General features: G+C 49.7%; 1 protein-coding gene across 1 annotated transcript; it reads right to left on the bottom strand.

The window, feature by feature from the left end:
- Positions 1 to 1932: 1932 nt before the first annotated feature.
- On the bottom strand, positions 1933 to 18688 carry TBC1D13 (TBC1 domain family member 13). The gene is made up of 12 exons (XM_080927451.1): positions 18606 to 18688; positions 17676 to 17749; positions 16068 to 16108; positions 15599 to 15660; positions 15385 to 15484; positions 13368 to 13450; positions 11169 to 11328; positions 6949 to 7159; positions 6311 to 6474; positions 5232 to 5392; positions 5007 to 5064; positions 1933 to 4276 (listed from the first exon to the last, which is right to left on the bottom strand). The coding sequence occupies exons 1-12, from the start codon at positions 18656 to 18658 to the stop codon at positions 4211 to 4213; spliced, it is 1233 nt and encodes a 410-aa protein (XP_080783577.1). The 5' UTR covers positions 18659 to 18688; the 3' UTR covers positions 1933 to 4210.
- Between the last annotated feature and the right edge of the window lie 729 nt (positions 18689 to 19417).

Here is a 19417-nt window from a genome sequence, read left to right as displayed (position 1 = left end):
AGTATTCCACAGAGATCCACACCAGCTTCCCTTTATTCACCCATCAATGGTCATTTGAATGTTCTGGTTCTTGCAAATGTTACTACTATATGTGAGAGAACCATCCCTCTTTTCTGATAGCTACAGGTGCAGGCCTTTGGGTTTTTGAGTTGATTTCTCTATAGGGTGTGAAGTGTCAGTTCACTGGTCTGTGCGTGGGAAACCAGTTCTCTCAGCACAATTTACTGAAGACTGCCCTTTCTCCATCATGTTCTGGCTCCTTGTAAAAGATCAATTGATTCCAGGGGCTGGAGAGATGGTTCAGCCGTTAAGGGCGCTGGCTGCTCTTGCAAACTTAGGTTCAGTCCCCAGAACCCACATGGCAACTCACAAAACTCCAGTCAACTGTGGATCGATGCCTTCTTCTGGCATCCATGGGCACAAGCACACATATAGCAGACAGCACTCATACACATAAATGTTTTTTTTAAAAATCGCTTTTTGCTGGGCAGTGATAGTGGATGCATTTAATTCCAGCACTCCGGAGGCAGGAGGATCTCTGTGAGCTGGGGGCCAGCCTGGTCCTCAGAGCCTGGTCCTCAGAGCAAGTCCCAAGACAGTCAGGGTTACACAAAGAAACCCCGTTTAAAAAATAAATAAACGAAGCAAACACAAACTTTTAAACAAAACGAACTGCGAGACTTATTCCGTTTCTGGGCCTTATGTTCTGTCAGTTGATGTCAAGTGGTTCTGCTGGCATCGAGCAGTAACTACCTTAAGCTACAACTTTAAAGTCAGGTGGCCCAGCTTTGTCCTTTCTGCTCAGAATTATGCTGGGTACCTGGGATCTCTTATGGTTCTCTAACACATTTTCAGATTTTTTTTCCCTGTGAAAAATTACATTGGAATCGTGTGTGCGTGCGTGTGTGTGCGCGCGTGTGCACGTGTGTTAGGAACCTGACAGTCTCAGGCAGGCTAAGCAAACACTCTGCCACTGAGCTACACCCCATGTCACACAAATCTTGTTTCAGGCAAAGCCCCATTATGCAGTCCCAGGAAGACTGGGACTCACCACACAGACCCACTGTCTCCAATTTACCAGGTTCCCTCCTCTTTGTGGAGTGCTGGTCATAGCATGTGCTAGCACACTTGGCCACATTGGCATTTTGACAAGGACTACATTCACTCCCTCGACGTCTCTCACCTGGGAATGCAGAACATCCTTATTTCTTTGTGCCTCCTTCAGATTCTTCCAAGCATTTACCATGTTCAGTATTCTTGGGACTATGGTTCTGGCTCAGTGACGCAGTGCCTGCTCTAAGTGTATGTGGGCCTAGGCTCTATGACCAGCACAAAATCCCTAAACACTTTAATTTCTTCTAGGTATTGCAAGTGGCAGTTATTATTTTCAGAGTTTACAGTTAGCATATAGAAATTCTTATGATTTTTAGTCAGGTGTGCTGGTAGACACCTTTAACCCCAATACAAAGGAGGCAGAGACCTCAGAGGCCAAACAGGGTGAACAAGAGTTTGAGGCTAGCCTGGACTACATAGCAAGATTAAATAAAATTTACTATTAAATGGCCTAAAGAACAATGCACGGCCAGGAGCAGGTGAGATGGCTCAGTAGGTAAAGATGTTCACAGCAGCTCTAAGTTGGTGGGACCCACATGATAGGAAGAGGAAACGTCCAGCAATGCTTCCCCACCCACAGGCCGTACACAAATAAGTATCATGTAAAAACTAGTAATAATGTGTGCACAAGCACAGCCCCTCCTTCCCAAGCCTGTCTCCGGCTGGCTGGCAGCAGAACTCAACAGTCTCTTGGTAAGCATTCCCTGGTCTATGTCTTAGAACAGCATAAGGAACTTTGACTCTGTCCTTGCTCTGACATTTTTCTCTCCTCCAAAGTCTCAAGTCCAGCCACCAAACCAATACACACGATAAAGAGCACACAGTTTATTAAAGACAACTCAGCAACAGCACTGGCCTGCTGAGCTCCTGCGAGCTGCTCCCAGGTGAGCTGCAGGCGCTCAGACTCTGGCTCCCCTTGAGAATCAAGGGCAGATCCTTCCCTCAGGCAGCATCTGTGGAGCTGCCCTACCCAAGACAAAGTCTCCATGTCCTTGGCCTTCATCTCAAGGACCAAGTGGTGGGCACAGGATGCAGGTCTCCCACAGAAACAAATTAGACGCAGTGATTCCAGTAGAATGGTCCCAGGGAGGGGGTGGGGCTGGGGTGGGGGAACAGGCAAGAGGGAATGCGTTTGTGTCCTGGGCAGTCTCTGCTGCGTCCCAGGCAACAAAGGGGTCAGTGCTGGGGATAACCTACCAGCTAGCAGGTCCTAGGTTTGGGGACGATCAGGATGGTGGGAGTGTATATTGTCTGTATCTTTGTAAATGCAAAGGCATCAGCATTGACCGCCCTTATACTTGGTTCTAGTGTAGAGCTGGCAGCCTTCCCAGCCAGGAACCAGGAGAGGATGTCAGAGTTAACCTTGGGAAATAAGACAACCCATACCTCCAACTCTTTTTCCATCTCAGCCACTCCTACCCACCCAGAATCCCAAGTCACTTGCCAATCCGCAATAAATAGCTAGCCTGTGTCTAAATAAATAGTAAAAAAATCTCCCAGGCATTGTGTATTGGGAGAGAAGGTAGCAAAAAGGCAGAGCCCCAGCAGAGCTCAACCCAAGCTAGCTAAAGCAATGGCCTGGGAAGACAGGAAGCCCTGCCCACTGCTCTTAGGAAGGCTTCAGGTGGCAGCTGCTGGAGCCTTGCTCCTGCTGGCCAGTCTCAGGTGAGAACCCTTGCTGCCAACCTGCCTTCAGGATTCAGGCCACCTGACCTCCATATGAGAGACGGAAGAGACATAGTCAGAAAAGTCTACTTGCTGAATAGGGATCAGGGAAACCACCCCAATGCCAGAAGATAGATCAAGCACGTGACCAAGAAAGCCAGCCCCTCCACAGCCTTCCCTGTCTCCTGTGGAAACAGAGGGTAGATGGAGCCTTCTGGCAATATAAGGCCCCAGGCTTTTCAGTTCAGCCAACCCTGGACCCAGAGAAGCATTCTTTGGTCCCCTTGCCCTTGATGAGACCTGCACACCCTGGGTGGGAACATGGAAGTCAAGGGGGATGACAGCTCTACTAAAATTTCAACTCCCAGGCACAGAGCAGCCAATAGTGTCTTAATCACTGACTGAAGACTCTCCTTCCCTCCTTTCTCCATTCTTGAGCAGAAAATCGGCAAGAGGCTCAAAGCTTCACAGGCTGCCGTTGTCAGCAGCACTTGGCTTCCTCAAGCAGAGCAGCGTCAGGGCCCACTGACGAGGTACTAGGGATTCCTGCTCCAACGGGGGGACCTGGAGGCCTCAAGCCGGGGATGGGAACAGGATGCCAACAAAGTTGGCCTCCTGGGCTCTCGATAAGCTACACTCCTTTTGATTGCTGGCTTCAGGGAGCAGAGGGGAGGAGAGAGGGCAGAGGGTCAGGGTAAGGCGCCCCAAGAGAAGGGGAAAGAGGAAAAGACAGAGGAAGAATAGCAGGAACCACACATGCCTCTGGCAAAGGAAGAAAAGAACAGGCAGAGGTAGACACAGAAGGGGAATGAGGGCCTTAGAGGGTTCCCACACACCCTACCCCACTGCCAGGGCATGTGTGAACACACATGTACACACACAAAAGCAGAGACCCGGGAGACAGCCCTTCCAGCCATGAGCAAACACACCTGACAGAGACAAACGGTGGCCTTAGAACTGGCAGTCACTCAGCTAGTCTGGGGCGCTTCCTCAGGCAGCTTGAGCACCGCACTCAGAAGTGGTTTCTGGCCCATTCGCCAATTACCTCCCCTGACCAGGACCCAGGGAAGATGAGAACACAAAGGGTGAGGAGCTGCTGGACAGAGGCATGGCAGAACCCTGTCAGCCTCCTAGGCCCCAAATGGCCCCAGCCCCAGGAAGCCAGTTCAGGAGCCCTTCTGAGCAGTCTGGGTGGAGGGTCCCAGGGCTGAAGTGCAGGGAGTATGGCAGGGCTGAGCACTAGGAAGGAGCACAGCATGGTGCGCTCCCGGAGCAGCCTGAACCATGGGAACCAGCCTGGGAAGACCTGGAGCTGGAGACTGCAGCTTGCCCTCAGGCTGGTTTTCTCACAGGCTCCTTTGTGTCCCAAAAACAAGGGTGTGGAGCGCAGGTGTCTGTCTGCTCTGCCAATCCTGGGCCTCCTGCTACCAGGTTACTTGGAGTCTTGGAGTTCCTTGGCTTTCTGTAGGATCTGGCAGACATCTGAGATGGGGTAATCCTGGACACCGGGAAAGCAACAAAATGCTCCTGGAACAGCCTCCACTTTGCTCCAGTTGCCACACCCACCACCTTCCCAGAGACCTGTAACCATGCTATGGCACCAGGGGCAGGGACCACGGAGTACCTGACATCCAGAGTTCCCACCCCAAACACTGCATGTCACTAAGGTCACACTTCCCAAGGTCCAAAGGGTCTCACAGCCTATATTAGAACCAGGGTACCCGAAGGCCTTAGCCCTCACATCTCCTGACACAGAACCTGGAGCCACAGCTATGAAGAACATGGTGCTAGCTCAGGCAATGTAGCCAGTAGTCTTCCAGTCACTTCAGGAGGCCCAAGGAGGGTTGCTGTGATTATACCCATCTTACAGACCTAGCTAGTAAGGCTATTGAAAACCAACACTAGGCCAGGTGTTAGGGAAGAAAGACACTGAGGCCGAGAGACAAAGTCACTTGGTTCAAGTCACATGAAAAGCAGCACAGAACAGACACGAACCTCAGGCTGGCCATCAGACTCTCCTGACACATACCTCCCTGGCCTGAGGCAAATCAGCAACTTCCAAATACTATACCATATACACTACACTCAAGGTCTATGAAGACCAGAATTCAACTTAGCTCCAAACTGATGTGTTCCTGGAGTCTAGATCCTGAATGCACAATATGCACTCCTGTTTCTGGCCCCAGCTTGCCAGTGTCTGAGACTGGCCTCCACCTACCAACCATTACCTGCAGAAGCCGCATGTTGACAGTGAAGTCCCCCTCCAGCAACTGCTTCCGGATCAGTCTGCAGGGAAATGAGGAACCACAGGGTTGGACCCTGGCTGCCCCAAGGGCAGGCCCACAGGCCCAGGCTTACTCTAGCTGTGGAGGCCAGCCCCTACTCACTACTCAGGACTAGGCACCCCTCTCCCCAGCTTCCCTTAAGGATGGGCCAAGCATGGCCCCACTCACATGAGCATAGCACAGCAGACCAGGAGGAGGAAATCGAAGCGGTTGCCATCAGCAAAGAGGGAGTCCCATATCCGGATGACATCAGGCAGCAAGAACTCCTGAGACAGCAGCAGCGTCAGCCATCGGAAGGCAAAGAATTGAGGCTTGATACTCTGCTCTTGCTGGGGGACAAAGAGGGTGTGTCAGGGAACAAATGTCAACTGCTTAAAGAAGACACATCCTAGGAGCAAGCCCTGTTCAGGGCCCTCAAAGGGGCAGTACAGAGCCTGGGTCCACTAACAGGGTAGCTGCTTCAAGTTCCAGCCAGTTGCTATTTCTTCAAGGCACACTAAAAACCTTGAATTTTACACTAGCCTTTAGATTTGAAGATGATGTCAACTCATGCATCTCCTCCTCTTGGATCTGTGGACCAGCAATGAGGACCAGTACCAGGCACTGTACCTGTGCTCAGCTCACATAGCCACGGAACAACCCTATAGAGGAGGGATCACCAAGAGAGCAGCACCCTGGTGAGCCACTGAGGGTAGTAACAAAGCATACACCACACATACAAATCAGAATTCTGTGTTTGTTTTTAAATGTAAGCTTCAGCCAGGTAGTGGTAGCTCGCCCCTGCAGTCCCAGCACTCGGGAAGCTCGGCCATCTTGCCGGCAGCATTCTTTTCTTTTCTTTCTTTTTTTTTTTTTTTTTGTTTTGTTTTGTTTTTTTCATGGCAGGGTTTGTGTGTGTAGCCCTGGCTATTCTGGAACTTGCTCTGTGGACCAGGCTGGCCTGCAACTCAGAGGTCCACCTGCTTCTGCCTCCCAAGGCTGGATTTATGTTTTGGGACAAGGTCTCTCTGCATACTCCTGGCTGGTTAGGGTGAGAGCTTGCACCACTGCGTTCTGCCTATAACCATTCTTAACTTTACACTCCCAGCCTACTGTCTTCTATGCTCAGCTGCCGGGCCTTCCAGGCCTATCTCAGCACATGGGTCAGTGTTCCCCAACATTGCTCGACTACAGCCACTTCCAGCCCCACATTCAAGGCAGAAGTACTGTGTCCGTGGCCTGTCCACCCTTCTGTGTCAGGTCCTCACCAGCTTCAGGTAGAGCTCTACATCCTTATCCTTCAAGGTGGAGTACACCTTCTCCATCTTGTAGGTGATGCCACACTGGGAGTCATCCAGGCTCTTGATGAAGTTGTCCCGGATCTCAGCCATGAGGTTGGTGAAACAGAAAAAGGTGTCTGCTTCAGCATGCTCTGGGACAGACAGTAGGGTGTGAGTCGACACAGGGACATAAAGTGTTCTTGAGTCCCACCTCACCTCTCACCCACAAGACATGTGGCCCACGTCCTAGTGTCACCAAACTGCCCCTGGAGGCTGGAATGGGCCCTTCGCCTTGGCTAGGGAATGGCCCCAACGCCATCAGCACTTCGCCCTCACCTAGGTCAGTCCACGTCCACTCAGCAGCCTAGCACTCTGCTAATGGATCACCTCTCAACTTCCTGTGACCATCTATTCTACCCAAGTCACAATCATCAACAAACCCATCAGAGGCAGAACTCAGGAAGACAGAGCTGGAAAGTCTCAGATCCAATCTAGCCAGCCCCTACTCTGACATGGGTATAGATGTAGAAAAGTGGAGGAGTCTACTGAGCCCCATACTGCCTACTGGTCAGTCCAGCCCCATTCTTTCTCTAGAGAGCCAGCAGTGGGAGGTTCCTCTTGTCTACCTTTCCACTCGCTGTTGGGGTCAGTGGCAAAAGTGTAGTAGAGGGGGCCCACGATCTCATTCATGCCCTGCACATAAGCGATGCCAGGGTTGAGCTTGGCGTAGATGAACAGGATCCGCTCCACCACCTCCCAGTGGGCTTCGCAGCCATTTGGTAGAACCTCATACTCATTCAGGGCTGATGATGCGTTGTTCTTGTTTGGGGAGCTCATCTGGGGAAAGGGGGAGAGCCTGTTAGCAGGACAAATGTTTCTGTTAAGCCCAACTTGACAACATCTTAGTTTATGGGCAAGACAGGGCAGGAGTAACATGTCAGGCCCAAGGAAGAGACAGGCCAATGGAGCAGGAGGAGATTTCCAGTTACAACTAGGCTAGAAACAGGGGTTACAACAGGCATGATGGAACACAATTCCTTTTGTCCCAGTACTTGAGAAGCAGAGGCAAGCAGATCTCTGAGAGTTTGAGGCCAACCAATGCTATCTTAAAACAAAACCAACCAAACAACAGAATTAAGTTTATGTAGGTGGTAGTAGTGCACATCTTTAATCCCAGCACTCAGGAGGCAGAGGCAGGGGGATCTCTGAGTTCGAGACCAGCATGGTCTACAGAAATATCTTCTATCTTCCAGGATACCAGAAGTTGCACAGAAAAACCATCTTGAAAACAAAAACAGGGCTGGAGAGATGGTTCAGTGGTTAAGAGAACTAACTGCTCTTCCAGAGGTCCTGAGTTCAATTCCCAACAACCACATGGTGGCTCACAACCATCTGTAATGGGATCTGATGCCCTCTTCTGGTGTGTCTACAGTGTACTCACATACAGAAAATAAAATCTTAAAAAAAGCAGAGGTTACTTCTGAAATAAGAAAGTGATTAGTGAAGAAAGGGAAAGAAAGAACCCCTAAACAGTGAGAAATTTTAATCTAGACTGGTGGTTACATAGCGTAAGAAAGGCTATTTATCCATACATGGATATGTAAAGTATACACCAATGAGAACAAACCTTGGCTGTGTGTGATGGTACAGGCCTGTAAATCCCAGCACTGGGAGGCAGATTCGGGAGTGTCAGGAGTTCAAAGCCAGCCTCAGCTATAGAAAGTTCTAGATCAACCTGGACTATATAAGAACCAGTTCAAAACATCAGCTGCTCTGTAGAATCTCAGAAAATTCAGGGGATTTTGATGCCTCTGCTCTGTCTGTGGCCTGTTCCAGCAGTGGTTGCAGAGCTGGGGGACTTGCAGGGAACCCTGGCAAAGATGGTACAAGGCTTAAAACAGAGTTCGGGGAGTCTGAGCTATCTTCACATACTATCTATTGTACGGGTGACAGAAGCACATGCACCTCAGGAGCAGACCACACTCCTCCAACTAATCCTCACTCTTCTCAAAGCCATTCTTTTTCTTTTCTCTTCTTTTTTTAACAGAACTGGGTACAGCCCAAGCTGGACTTTGATCTCATCATATAACTGAGGGTGACTCTGAGATGATCCTCCTGCCTCAGCTTACAGGCTTCAAGCCCTGACACCACCTTTGAACATTTCAAAAAGAAACTGAGGCTTACATAGACCTGAACCTGGACTGGCTAGCTCAGAGCCCGTGGTCAAGCCTCTGGAGTAGTATGTCTCCCAGGAAGGCCAAGTGCTACCAGCTTTCCAAGAACCTGTTTTCCATGACCTTATTTCCTCCTGTAGTGCCACAGAATCTATCATATCCAGACTATGGAGGAGGAAAAAACCCAGAGTCACACAGAAGGCTGACTTACACCACTCTACCACAGATCAAGAGTTCCACAGATGAAGCTTTGGGTGTGAAGATGGACTGTGAGGACCAGCTCCGAAGGTAAAATGGGAAAAGCCTGACTGTCATATACAAAACTGCAGCAAAAGCATCAACAGGGCTGGGCCTTAGACCAGCATCCATACAAGACAGTGAGCAGTTCCTTCACCAAGCCTGGGCTCTGCACAACTCCAGTGGATCCCAACTCTGCAGCAGGTACATGGGACCAGGAGTGACTGACTGCCCATCAGCATCCTGACTAGTTAGCAACTCAGAGAAATTTGTGCACTCCACCATTCCCTGCTGGGGAGGCTTCAGAGCAGGACCTTCCCACTGAAGAAAGCCAATGACACATGGGAACAAGTCACTGTACAAGTCCCGAAGCAGTGGGTCTACACATAGAAATAAGGTCATACACCTCATTTTAAGGAGTGGGGATGGGGGGCATATCAGCTGCCACAAGTGGCAGAGCCTGCTAAATCTTGAGCTCAACAACCCTTAGGGCTTACCCAGCACAGCCCTCTTCTATGTTCCAGACCTGCCCCTGCTCTAACCATCCTGTCCTGGACAAATGCAGCCATCTGTTCTGATGTCCTTTCCATGCATGAGGTCACCTGAACCAAAAGTTGTTGCCTGCTCACAAGACTCCATGGGCCCACCAGCCATCTGGACAAAGGCCTATCTGACCTCACTACCAACTCTTCTGGTACCTTCTAGCACCTTCCCTAATGTCTCACTGCTTCTAGCCATAGGGAGCCCTCGTTTTTTCCCTGTGATACAAATGATAAATTAAGCTTTCGGTGTAAGGTGTAGAACTGAGTGATCATGGCGGTGAAGGAGGTGCCAATGGCTATAGATCCCTACAGACAGTCCCGGCCTGGCTGCTTCAACCATGTGAGGATGTGCTAAGGGAATGGTGGCCAGGGCACTATTTGGTACCTCCTCCTGTCTCATGATTCAAGTACGGGAGCTATCGGGAAGCACTGGAGAAACCCAGATGCAGAGCAATGCCGCCTTTGGCACATTTGCAGCCACTGGAATGGGCACATGATGTTCATCAGGGCAGTGAATGCCTGCTACATCTTTACTTCCCATTCAGATCCCTTGTATAGTAATAAAGGGATTTTGGTTTTTGTTTGTTTTGTTTTTGGAGACAAGGTTTCTCTGTGTCCTGGAGCTCACTCTATAGACCATGCTGGCCTGAAACTCAGAGATCCACCTGCCTCTGCCTCCCAAATGTTGGGACAAAGGCGTGATCTACCACAGCCTGGCATTTTGTTTATTTTTGGTTTAAAGTTTTTTTCTTTTCCAAAACTGACAAATTATATTTATACAGTAAATAAGTTTCAACAGACTACACAAATCCAAAACCAGCCACCAGCCCTAGGGCTGAGAAACAGCTGGGCAACTTCTTCCAGGGTGTTCAGGAAGAACATGGTGGCAGGTGTGTAATACTCATGGCAGTAGGTAGCCGGCTCATGATCTGCACAGTGAGCAGCAGGATTGCCTGTGCGAGGAGGAGACCCCATGGCCACTGGGGGTTCAGTCAGAAGGGCTTTTGTCTTCTGCAGCAGAATTACTGGCCAAGCCCCCCTTCTGGAACATTTGGCACTTTCTCATCTGAGGCCTTGGCACATGCCTTCCATAATACTTGAGAATCTATTTCTCCTTTGTCCTTCCCATCCTGCTGCCTAGATCAGCTGCAGCCTCTGAGACCCATACCTGGATGAACTACTAGTTACCCCACTACTGCTCACACCACACTGGGACGTTCCTCAGACTGTCTCCACTTTACCTCTCCCAGGAGAGCCTAAGATGAAAACAGTACCTTAGCCTGCAGCTAGCATTCCCAGCTGGAAGAACAACAAGAAGGCCTCAGACAGCAACCTTCAGAAAGCACCCAGTGCCTGTGGCCAATGCAGCAAAGAAGACATGAAGGGACAGCCTATAAGGAAAAGCTCTAGAGGCTGGAGAGATGGCTCAGTGGTTAAGAGCACTGGCTGCTCTTCCAGAGGTCCTGAGTTCAATTCCCAATAGCCACATGGTAGCTCACAACTATGTATAATAAAATCTGATGCCCTCTTCTGGCATACAGGCAAACAAGCAGATAGAGCACTCATAATTAAATAAATCTTAAAAACAAAAAATAAAAAGAGAAGAAAGAAAAGACCCCAGGGACTTAGAAAGATGGCTCAGCAGTTAAGAGCATTTGTTCTTGTAGAGGACCAGAGTTCGATTCCCAGCACTCACAACCAACCAAGACTCCAGTTCCAGGGTTTCTGATACATTTTTTTGATCTCCACAGGCACCAGACACGTATATGGCGCGCGCGCGCACGCACACACACACACACACACACACACACACACACACACAGAGGTAAACACTCAAATGGAGTAAATAAATCTTTAAAAGAAAATGATTCCAGGTCCCTAACTGGCTCTTACATTTGTGACCCCACTTCGGTTCCGGGCCACCGTCTGAGACTTCAGTGTTGTCTGCTCCACCCGCTTACGAAGGGTCTCAAACTCATTCTGCGGGTCCAGGATGAGGAGGCAGGGGTACTCAGTGGCTCTTTGGAAGAAGGATATATCTGGGCACAGCCTCCTATTGGAATGGAAAAAATGCTATCACTCAGGGTGGAAACTTCAGCCAGGCAGCCCCAGGAACCCTCAGGAATGATTGATTTTGCTTATTTTAGCTGGACAAGCACTCGACCACTGAGCTACCCTTCGACTCTTTGCTTGTTTGTAATTGTAGTATAGCTGTGTATGGTGGCTCACACATATATATAATCAAGCACTTGGGAGGCCTACAGCAGGAGATTGTCTTGAGTTCCTGGCCAGCTTCAGCTACAAAGTAAGCTCCAGACTAGCCCTGACACAGTGTGAGACTTTTGTCTCAAAAAACTAAAATAATATTTTATCTCAAGAGACACAGGTTTTTAAAAAGGCAGTAGAAATGATATATGCATGGTCATTTCATGTGTCTGTGGAAAGGAACATATGTGTAAATACTTTAAGTGTTTTTATGGGCATACAGTCTAATTCTCATAAACCACAAATACCTTCCCATGACAAAAACACTTGTCTAGGAGCTAAGATATAGCTCAGTGGTAGAACACTTGCCTGACATGCACTGTATATAAGGAGTCAATACTGTTGGTATCAGGTACCAGCTTTATGGTTGGTTGCAGACTGCCTCTGAACCTAGCAGTGATGTCACCCATAGTCTACAGGGACCTGCATATCTGTTGCCATGGCAATCACCATACATTCCCAGCATCCATTTGGTTTACCTCCTACCTTTACCTGTACATCACAGCCTAAATAAAAGGCAGACCCTTCCTGATCTTCACCTTTCTTCTCTCTCTATTTCCCCTTTGTCTCCCATCACCCCTTTGGCCCCTTTCCCCCACAATAAACCTCTCTCACATGGAACTGCAATGGTCTGGTGTGGTCTGTCCAGACGTGAGCTGTGATTCTATCACAACAAACGCCCCCCCTCCCAAAAAATCATATGTTTACATGCATCTGTCTCTACATACATGTATACATACAACGATTGACTGTGGTCATGTATCACAGAACACGCTCCGTTGACATGGAGAGATGTGCATGGAAATCAGAAGGGCAGCTCAGATCTGGAGCATGACAGGGCATAGCATTCAGACCTCCTGGGCCCAGCACACGGCATACTGGCCCTCGGGAAACACTGGCAGTGCACTGCCATCACCAATAGAAGACAGAACCTGAACCCCAATCCCTCCACAAAACTACTACAGGATGGGACTCTTGACCTAAACCTGGCCTACAGCACATCACAGGTAGGGCTACTCCAATGCCAGTCTGAGCAAAAATGTGGCAAGAGCCTGGTGACCACCCCTTCCGGCATCTAGAGGGTATCTGCAAGGGATCTGGACAGAGAAGCAGCACTCAGGAAACTGAAGTTTCCTGTAGACGGTATCCCATGCATCAGGGCACTCTCGCATAGGTTCCTTAGGCTAGAAAGCTCGTCCACAAAGCCCTGTGCCTCCCATTCTCCTCACAATTGGTAATCTCACAATTGCTGAGTCCTCTCCTCTAAGCCGAGGTCCCCATTCTCTCAGAGCACTAGCTTTTCTTCCCCCACAGCACTTGGAACCTTGGTAATCCCGTATGTTACCAGGTTGAGTATCTGATTCCTCATGCAAACCTCCAGCCTCCTTACATGGGGGCAGTTGGCCTGTGCGGTTGCCACAGAACTGGGCCAGGGGAAGATTCCTTGAAATGCTGCTGAGTTTGCTCTGCATGACCTTCCATTCTAAACAAGAGTGGGTGCCAGAGAGGACTTAGGCACATGGCTCAGTGGGGAGAGGGATTGGCTCTCAGGGCCCTTCTTCAAGGCCACTGTTGTGTGATAGCCAGCATAGCATTCCCGAATTGCACACGCCCTGAACCTAAGCCATCTCATATCTGCTTTCAGGTAAGGCGAGAATGAGAGCCTGGTCACCTGCACAAGGTCAAACCGTCAACTGGAGGCTGCGAGTAAACCAAACAGGCTGCAGCACTCCTTAGTACCCAGTCCACTGTGGCACAAACCCCACGGCACCTCTCCCCTCCCACCTGCAATGGGCCCCCAGCGGCAGGCCCCTGGGAGCCTCTTACCGGACATCTTTGTCGATCTGCAGTAGCACCTCATTGTCCTTAAAGTATGTGTTCCACCTGCTGTCAGGGTTTGGGTTCAGGGGCTGTGAAAAGGAGAAGCAGATGTTATGTCCAAGAACCAGGCTGAGCTGCAGCTCAGGGTCCCCAGAACAACTGCCACAAATGCCCTCAGACCTGGCTCTAGTCGAGAAACAAGCTCAGTCCACCCAGGACACAGCAAGCACAGGCTTCCCAATGCCTCCCAGGTGCTGTGGAGATACTTCCACACTACACAGCCAGGTGAGCACAGGCCGGGTGGCAGACAGTGTACTTGGCAGAGCCCCAGCTACAAGTGTGCCTGTAGCAATCCCTCGCTGACTGATGTTTGAAAGGCTGATTGAACAAATGAATGACAGACACCTCATTTTCTACCAGAGCTTTTGTGCTGTCAACTCCCATTTGGGAGAATGGCTCTGAGGCCAATCGAGCTCCACTTTCTGCCCTGTAAAGTCTACATGAAGGAGCTCGGTATAGGAAAGAGGAGACAGGATTTTCTCCAGGCCTCAGACTTCTCCTCACTTCTGCCCAGCTCTTTCTTCCACTAGACAATCACAGGACCTAAGGACCGAGGACGAGGAGAGCTCAGGGGTAAAGCAATTGCCTACCACCTTTGAGATCCTTCGCTCAGTCTTCAAGGTCATAAAAAGGTAAACAAGCATTTAGCGGGGGAGGGGGGGGATGGGGGGGGATGCTGGACCTTTGCAAGGGACTGAAACAGGAAGACTGCAGTGTGAAAGAAGCCTGGGCTACACAGCAAGAGCCTGTCTCAAAACAAACAAGCAAGACTATTTCAGGCCTATAAGACGGCTTAGTGGTTAAAGATACTTGCCGCACAACCATAAAGACCTAAAACCCATGAAGGAAGACAGGACCTGACTCAAGGGTGTCCTCTCACCTCTAGGCATGCACTGCAACACACACCCTCTGTGGCACACATACACACTGACAGTGATTTTTTAAAAGAACTCAGTATCAGACCAGCACAAAACACACAAGAGTCTGTCTTAAAAAGGCTGGAGAGGCTGATGCGTCTTGAAGAGCATGTGCTGTTTATGTAGTTAGTTAGGTTGTTTTTTTTTAAAAGATTTATTTATTTTATGTATGTGAGTACACTATAGCTGTCTTCAGACACACCAGAAGAGGGCATCAGATCTCATTACAGATGGTTGTGATGTGGTTACATCACAACTCAGGACCTCTGAAGAACAGTCAGTGTTCTTAACCGCTGAGCCATCTCTCCAGACCCTAGTTAGGTCTTTTTGAGATAGGGTCTCTATATAGCCTTGGGTGTTCCTGGAACTTGCTCTATAGATCACTTGCCTCTGCCTCCTGAGTGCTGGAATTAAAGTCGTGCACCACCACATGCAGCGTAGAGCATGTGCTACTCTAACAAAGGACCTTGGTACCCAGCACCACATGGTGCCTCACAACCATCTGTAACTCTAGTTCCAAGGGATATGACACTTGTCTCCTGATCAAGCCTGCACGCACGTAGTACGCATGTATACATGTAAGCAAAATGCTCGTATACATAAAACAAATGAGGCGAAAAATAATTTTTAAATTATTCTTTTACTTAAAATACAAAAACAAAAATGAGCCAAGTGGTGATGCATGCCTTAAATCCCAGAGCTTGGGAGGCTCAGACAACTGGTCTAAAGACAAATTCCAGAACAGCCAGGGCTACACTCAGAACCCTATCTCATAAAAAACAACACTCCCCCACCCCCACCCCCACACTCTTGAACTGGTCAGGTTTCCAGAGACCATGCTCTGAGAGCTCCTAGTGCAGAGCAACTCTCAGGACATTAGTTACTGCCTAAGTTACTAAGTAGGCCTAGGGCTCCTGTGGCTCCCTTGTGCCTAGAATAAGCAGGGAGACACTACTGTTTCCAGGCTGCACCTGTCCTCCAGCAAGGTGTTCAAACCTCTGCCCCACCCATGTTCATGCTCAGCCCATACTGCCAACCCCACTTACATGGTCCTCAAAGGTCACATCCTCCCTGGATACACCCATGTTGGCCTTGGCAATACCAGGCTGGATAATCATCTCTCTCAGGAACTGTGAATAGAGCCCCCTGCAGGGCAGATATGCAGAAAAAAGGATGTTTGGAGATCCTACCAGAGAGGCACTCACATGAGGCTCTGTGTGAGGCAAAACCCCTCCAGTCACCCCTGATCACAGGTCTCACCTCTGCTTGGCCAGGATGGAAGTCCACGAGGCTCTCTCCAAAGGGAGGTAGTTTAGGAGGATCTATACAGAGAACAGCACAGCTCTGGCAACATCCCTGTCCCCATCCTGGACAGTGGCCTCCCTCCTCCTAGCCCAGCTCAGCCCCTTCCTCTGCTTTCCTCAGATTGTTCTAAATGAGAAGAGAACTTGGTATTGAACGGCAGGTAACCGGGAACAGAGGCTGCCACCACCTCAGCTCCAAGGGTGGCTTCCCTAGCACCAACGAGTGGAAATCTTTATTGGCATGATGAAGTACTCCATCCCCAAAGGAATCCTGGAGGGGAAGCTAAGAGAACACAAAACCCCACAACTTTCAGAAAGACTTCCTCAGACAAGCCAGGAAAATTTTGAAGAGGAGAGGCCAGGAAGAGATCCATGCAAGGCCCAAAGAACTCAGAACCAAGAGGCCCCACCCCAGGCACACCCACCTTCCAGCAGAGGCACCGCAGTCCGCCCTCACAGGGGATGCCTGTGGACACAGCAGGCAAAGGTCACCCAAAGCCAGAGTTCCAGACCCCCCCAGACCTATGCCTTGGAGCCAGCTGGCAGGGAGTAGAGTGGGCAAGGAGCACTTCAGGAACCATTCATTCTCCACCAGAGAAATATCTAAGCAGATGCTAACTGTCTACAGCCCTGTCCCCTATCCCAGAACCTCATCTGTACTTTGAACCTCCGAATCTTTGATATTTCTTCTTCACGGGGCTCTTACCAACTAACCACTCTATTCAAAGTCAAGCTCTTCTTTTAGGGGAGGGTGCAGAGTCGCATATAGGCCAGGCTGGTCTCAAAGTTACTATGGAGCCAAGCAGGAGGAACTTCTGATCCTCCTGCCTCAAGTTCCTCAGTGGCAGGATTACAAGTGTGTTTGGTGACCATGTCTAGTATATAGGGTGCTGAGAGTCCAAAGTGAGGCTCTGTTTATGCCAGGCAAATACTTTATAAACTGAACTATATGCCCAGTCTCAGGCTCTTTTTTATTTTTTGAGAACTCACTCTGTGGACCAGACTGGCCTTGAACTCAAAGAGATTCACCTGTCTCTGCCTTCTGTTCTGGGATTACAGGTATGAGGGCATTAGTGTCTCTGCTTATCAACAACGGCTCTGTGGCTTCTCCACAGCAGCCATCAAAACTGGAATTACATAAAATTACTACTTAATGGGTAGGCCTGAAACAGGCAAAAGTATATCTGTTTGTTGATGCTCCTATGTCTAGCACAGGACACAGACCACCAATGGCAGTCCACATTTGTGAAACTCAAACCAAACCAAGTTAAAAGCTCTGTTGCAGACCTCCATTTCACATCATTCCCAGTTTAGCTCCACCATCCTCACTTACAGATAAAGAAACCTATCTGTAGACATAGCCACCAGAATTAAGACAGATGTAATGTGCTTTGCACAATTACCACAGGCAGCCTCCTCTCTGGAGCCTCCACTCCGCTCTAGAATGGGAAGGCTAACCTCTGCAATGCTGTCAGGAGTTCTGTCAGGAATAGCTCTGAAGATAGTTTCCCTGACACTGGGACCATGAGCCAAAGCCTTCCCTCCCCACCCCCTGCCCAGAATCTGCAAGACACCGGCAACTTAAATTCTTTCCTTGCAAAGTTACTAGGCGGAGCAGTGCCATAAGGAACTATACAAACATCTTGGGATGTTGTTACAGACAGGGTAAAGATCCAGCTATCTCTGTGCTGGATCATTAATCATGGGGAAGGGCAAAGTCAAATGTGACCGATGTCCAATTCCTTAAAATCGGTGTTCTAAGGCCTGAGTTTTAACATTAACCAAAGGTCACTCTTAGCTCTGATCCAAAGCCAAGTAGAGAACCTGGGAACCACCCTGCAGCTTCCTTAACACCGAAACTAGCTGAGAAATGTCAAAAGGCCTTACCTAGGCTCAAAGGGTTACCCCCGTCTCAATCCTCAGGCCACTTCAAGGAATTTGGAGAATCATGTGTCCCCCTCCCCCCAGCTAAGGCCTAACTCTATGCAATCAGACAAGTTTCCAGAAAAACCCTGAGTAAAATTGCATCTTACCACTAAAACTGAGTTCTCGAAGCTTTTCCAACACAATGGAGGGCTCATTCAGGACATCCTGGAAATCTGCAATCCTTCAAGGGCAGAAAAGGAAACCCCAAAGTAACAGGCTTAGTGACCAGTTCTTTTACTCCCAAAAGTCTCCAACTACCAGCTTAGGGAAGTGGGCAATACGAGTTTCTTCCTCTAAAAACTGCCAAGTCAACGAAGAACCACGAGGGGTATTCTAATCAAAAGGGTTTGAAGTGAGAACTTAACATTAAGTACCTTCCACTGTTACTGAGCTGGCATTAACTGGGCACTTGCTGCGGCCAAGCCCAGGTCACAACACACCACTACCCGAATTCACAAAACCAGGCTTCATGCAACAAGGAGTAATTTGATCCACAGACAACAGACTAGTACAGTCTCCCCACCGCAGCTCTAAGCTGGGTAAGGGGGAGGGGGCGCAGACTTCTCCCGCCTGCCCTCAGGCAAAGACAAAAGGCTAAAAATTAGTTCTGGAGTGACCAAAATTTAGTGGACGCTGCAAGATGTAGCCTAGGGTGGAGGTGGGAGGTGGATTTAAGAGGCCAGACTGGAGAATCTGTTTTCTCTGGTGTTTCTCAGGGGCAAAGGAGCACGGGGACAGGGGTATTGGGGGGGGGGGGCGGATCCTGGAACGGGGAAGCGAGGAGGGTAATAGGGGGCTGGATAAGGGAGACACCAGGGAAAGGGGTCCCGAGTAAGAAAGAAAGGGGACACTAAGGTAAGAGAAGCATCTCTGCTTCTCGCCTCTACTATACAAGCAATGAGTAAGGTGGGCTCTGGGGGCCCGCCGCCGGGGGAGGGGGCTATTCTTGTCCGCACATGCGCTGAGCAGCACTGTTGGTGAGAAGGCCCGGCCCGACCCGAGCGGTCTGGATGCAGTATTGACCTCGGTCTCCTTACCGGCTCTTGTGCAGACTCGACATGATGTTGACTTCCGGACCCCCAGGCTGCATATGCAGCCCCAGCTGCCGCCACCGCCCCCCTCCCTCCGGGGACACTGGTACACTGGGCAAAAGCCTCCGGCAGGAAGCAAAACCGCGAGCGTGCGTGTTCCGCAGGGGCGGGGCCGCGCCGGTTCCAGCCAGAGATCACGTGACGCGGGGCTTCTCTAAGGCCAGGCAACCTCTCTGCTGAGCGTCTGGACCGCCCGTGATCCCGCTGGCTGTGAGTCTTCCGCCCTCAGTTTCTGTCTACTGAATACACTTGTCCATCATTCTCTTTCACTCCTTATCATTAACTGCTGCGCAGTTGTTTGGTGAACTAGACTCACTCCCCGGGTGTGGTCTCGTTCAATAGCGAGTTCTTATGGAAAATGACCCTGTTGCTCATTAAGTACCTCTTGGGAGGATCCAGAGTACAGCTCGGGTTTTCCTTGACTTTGGGAGTTTATAAACTGTAGAATTCTGGCAAGCCGGGCAGTGGTAGTTCACGTCTTTAATCCCAGTACTCGGGAGCTAGAGACAGGAGGATGGATCTCTTAAGTTCGAGGCCAGACTACCTACTGAGTTCCAGGACAGCAAGAGCTACATAGAGAAACCCTGTCTTGAACAACACCCCCACCCCCAACACATACATCATCACCACCATCAAGGAGAATTTCTGTAATTGCACAATTTCAAAGCAATAAAAAAGGAACAGGAACCAAGGGCACAACTCAGTTGGTAAAGTACTTGCCTAGCAAGCAAGAAGCCAGGTTTCAGGTTCAGCACTCC

The sequence above is a fragment of the Micromys minutus genome (assembly GCF_963924665.1).
Source record: "Micromys minutus genome assembly, chromosome: 13".
Lineage (NCBI taxonomy): Eukaryota > Metazoa > Chordata > Mammalia > Rodentia > Muridae > Micromys > Micromys minutus.
This window is presented reverse-complemented; position numbering and strand designations above follow the sequence as displayed.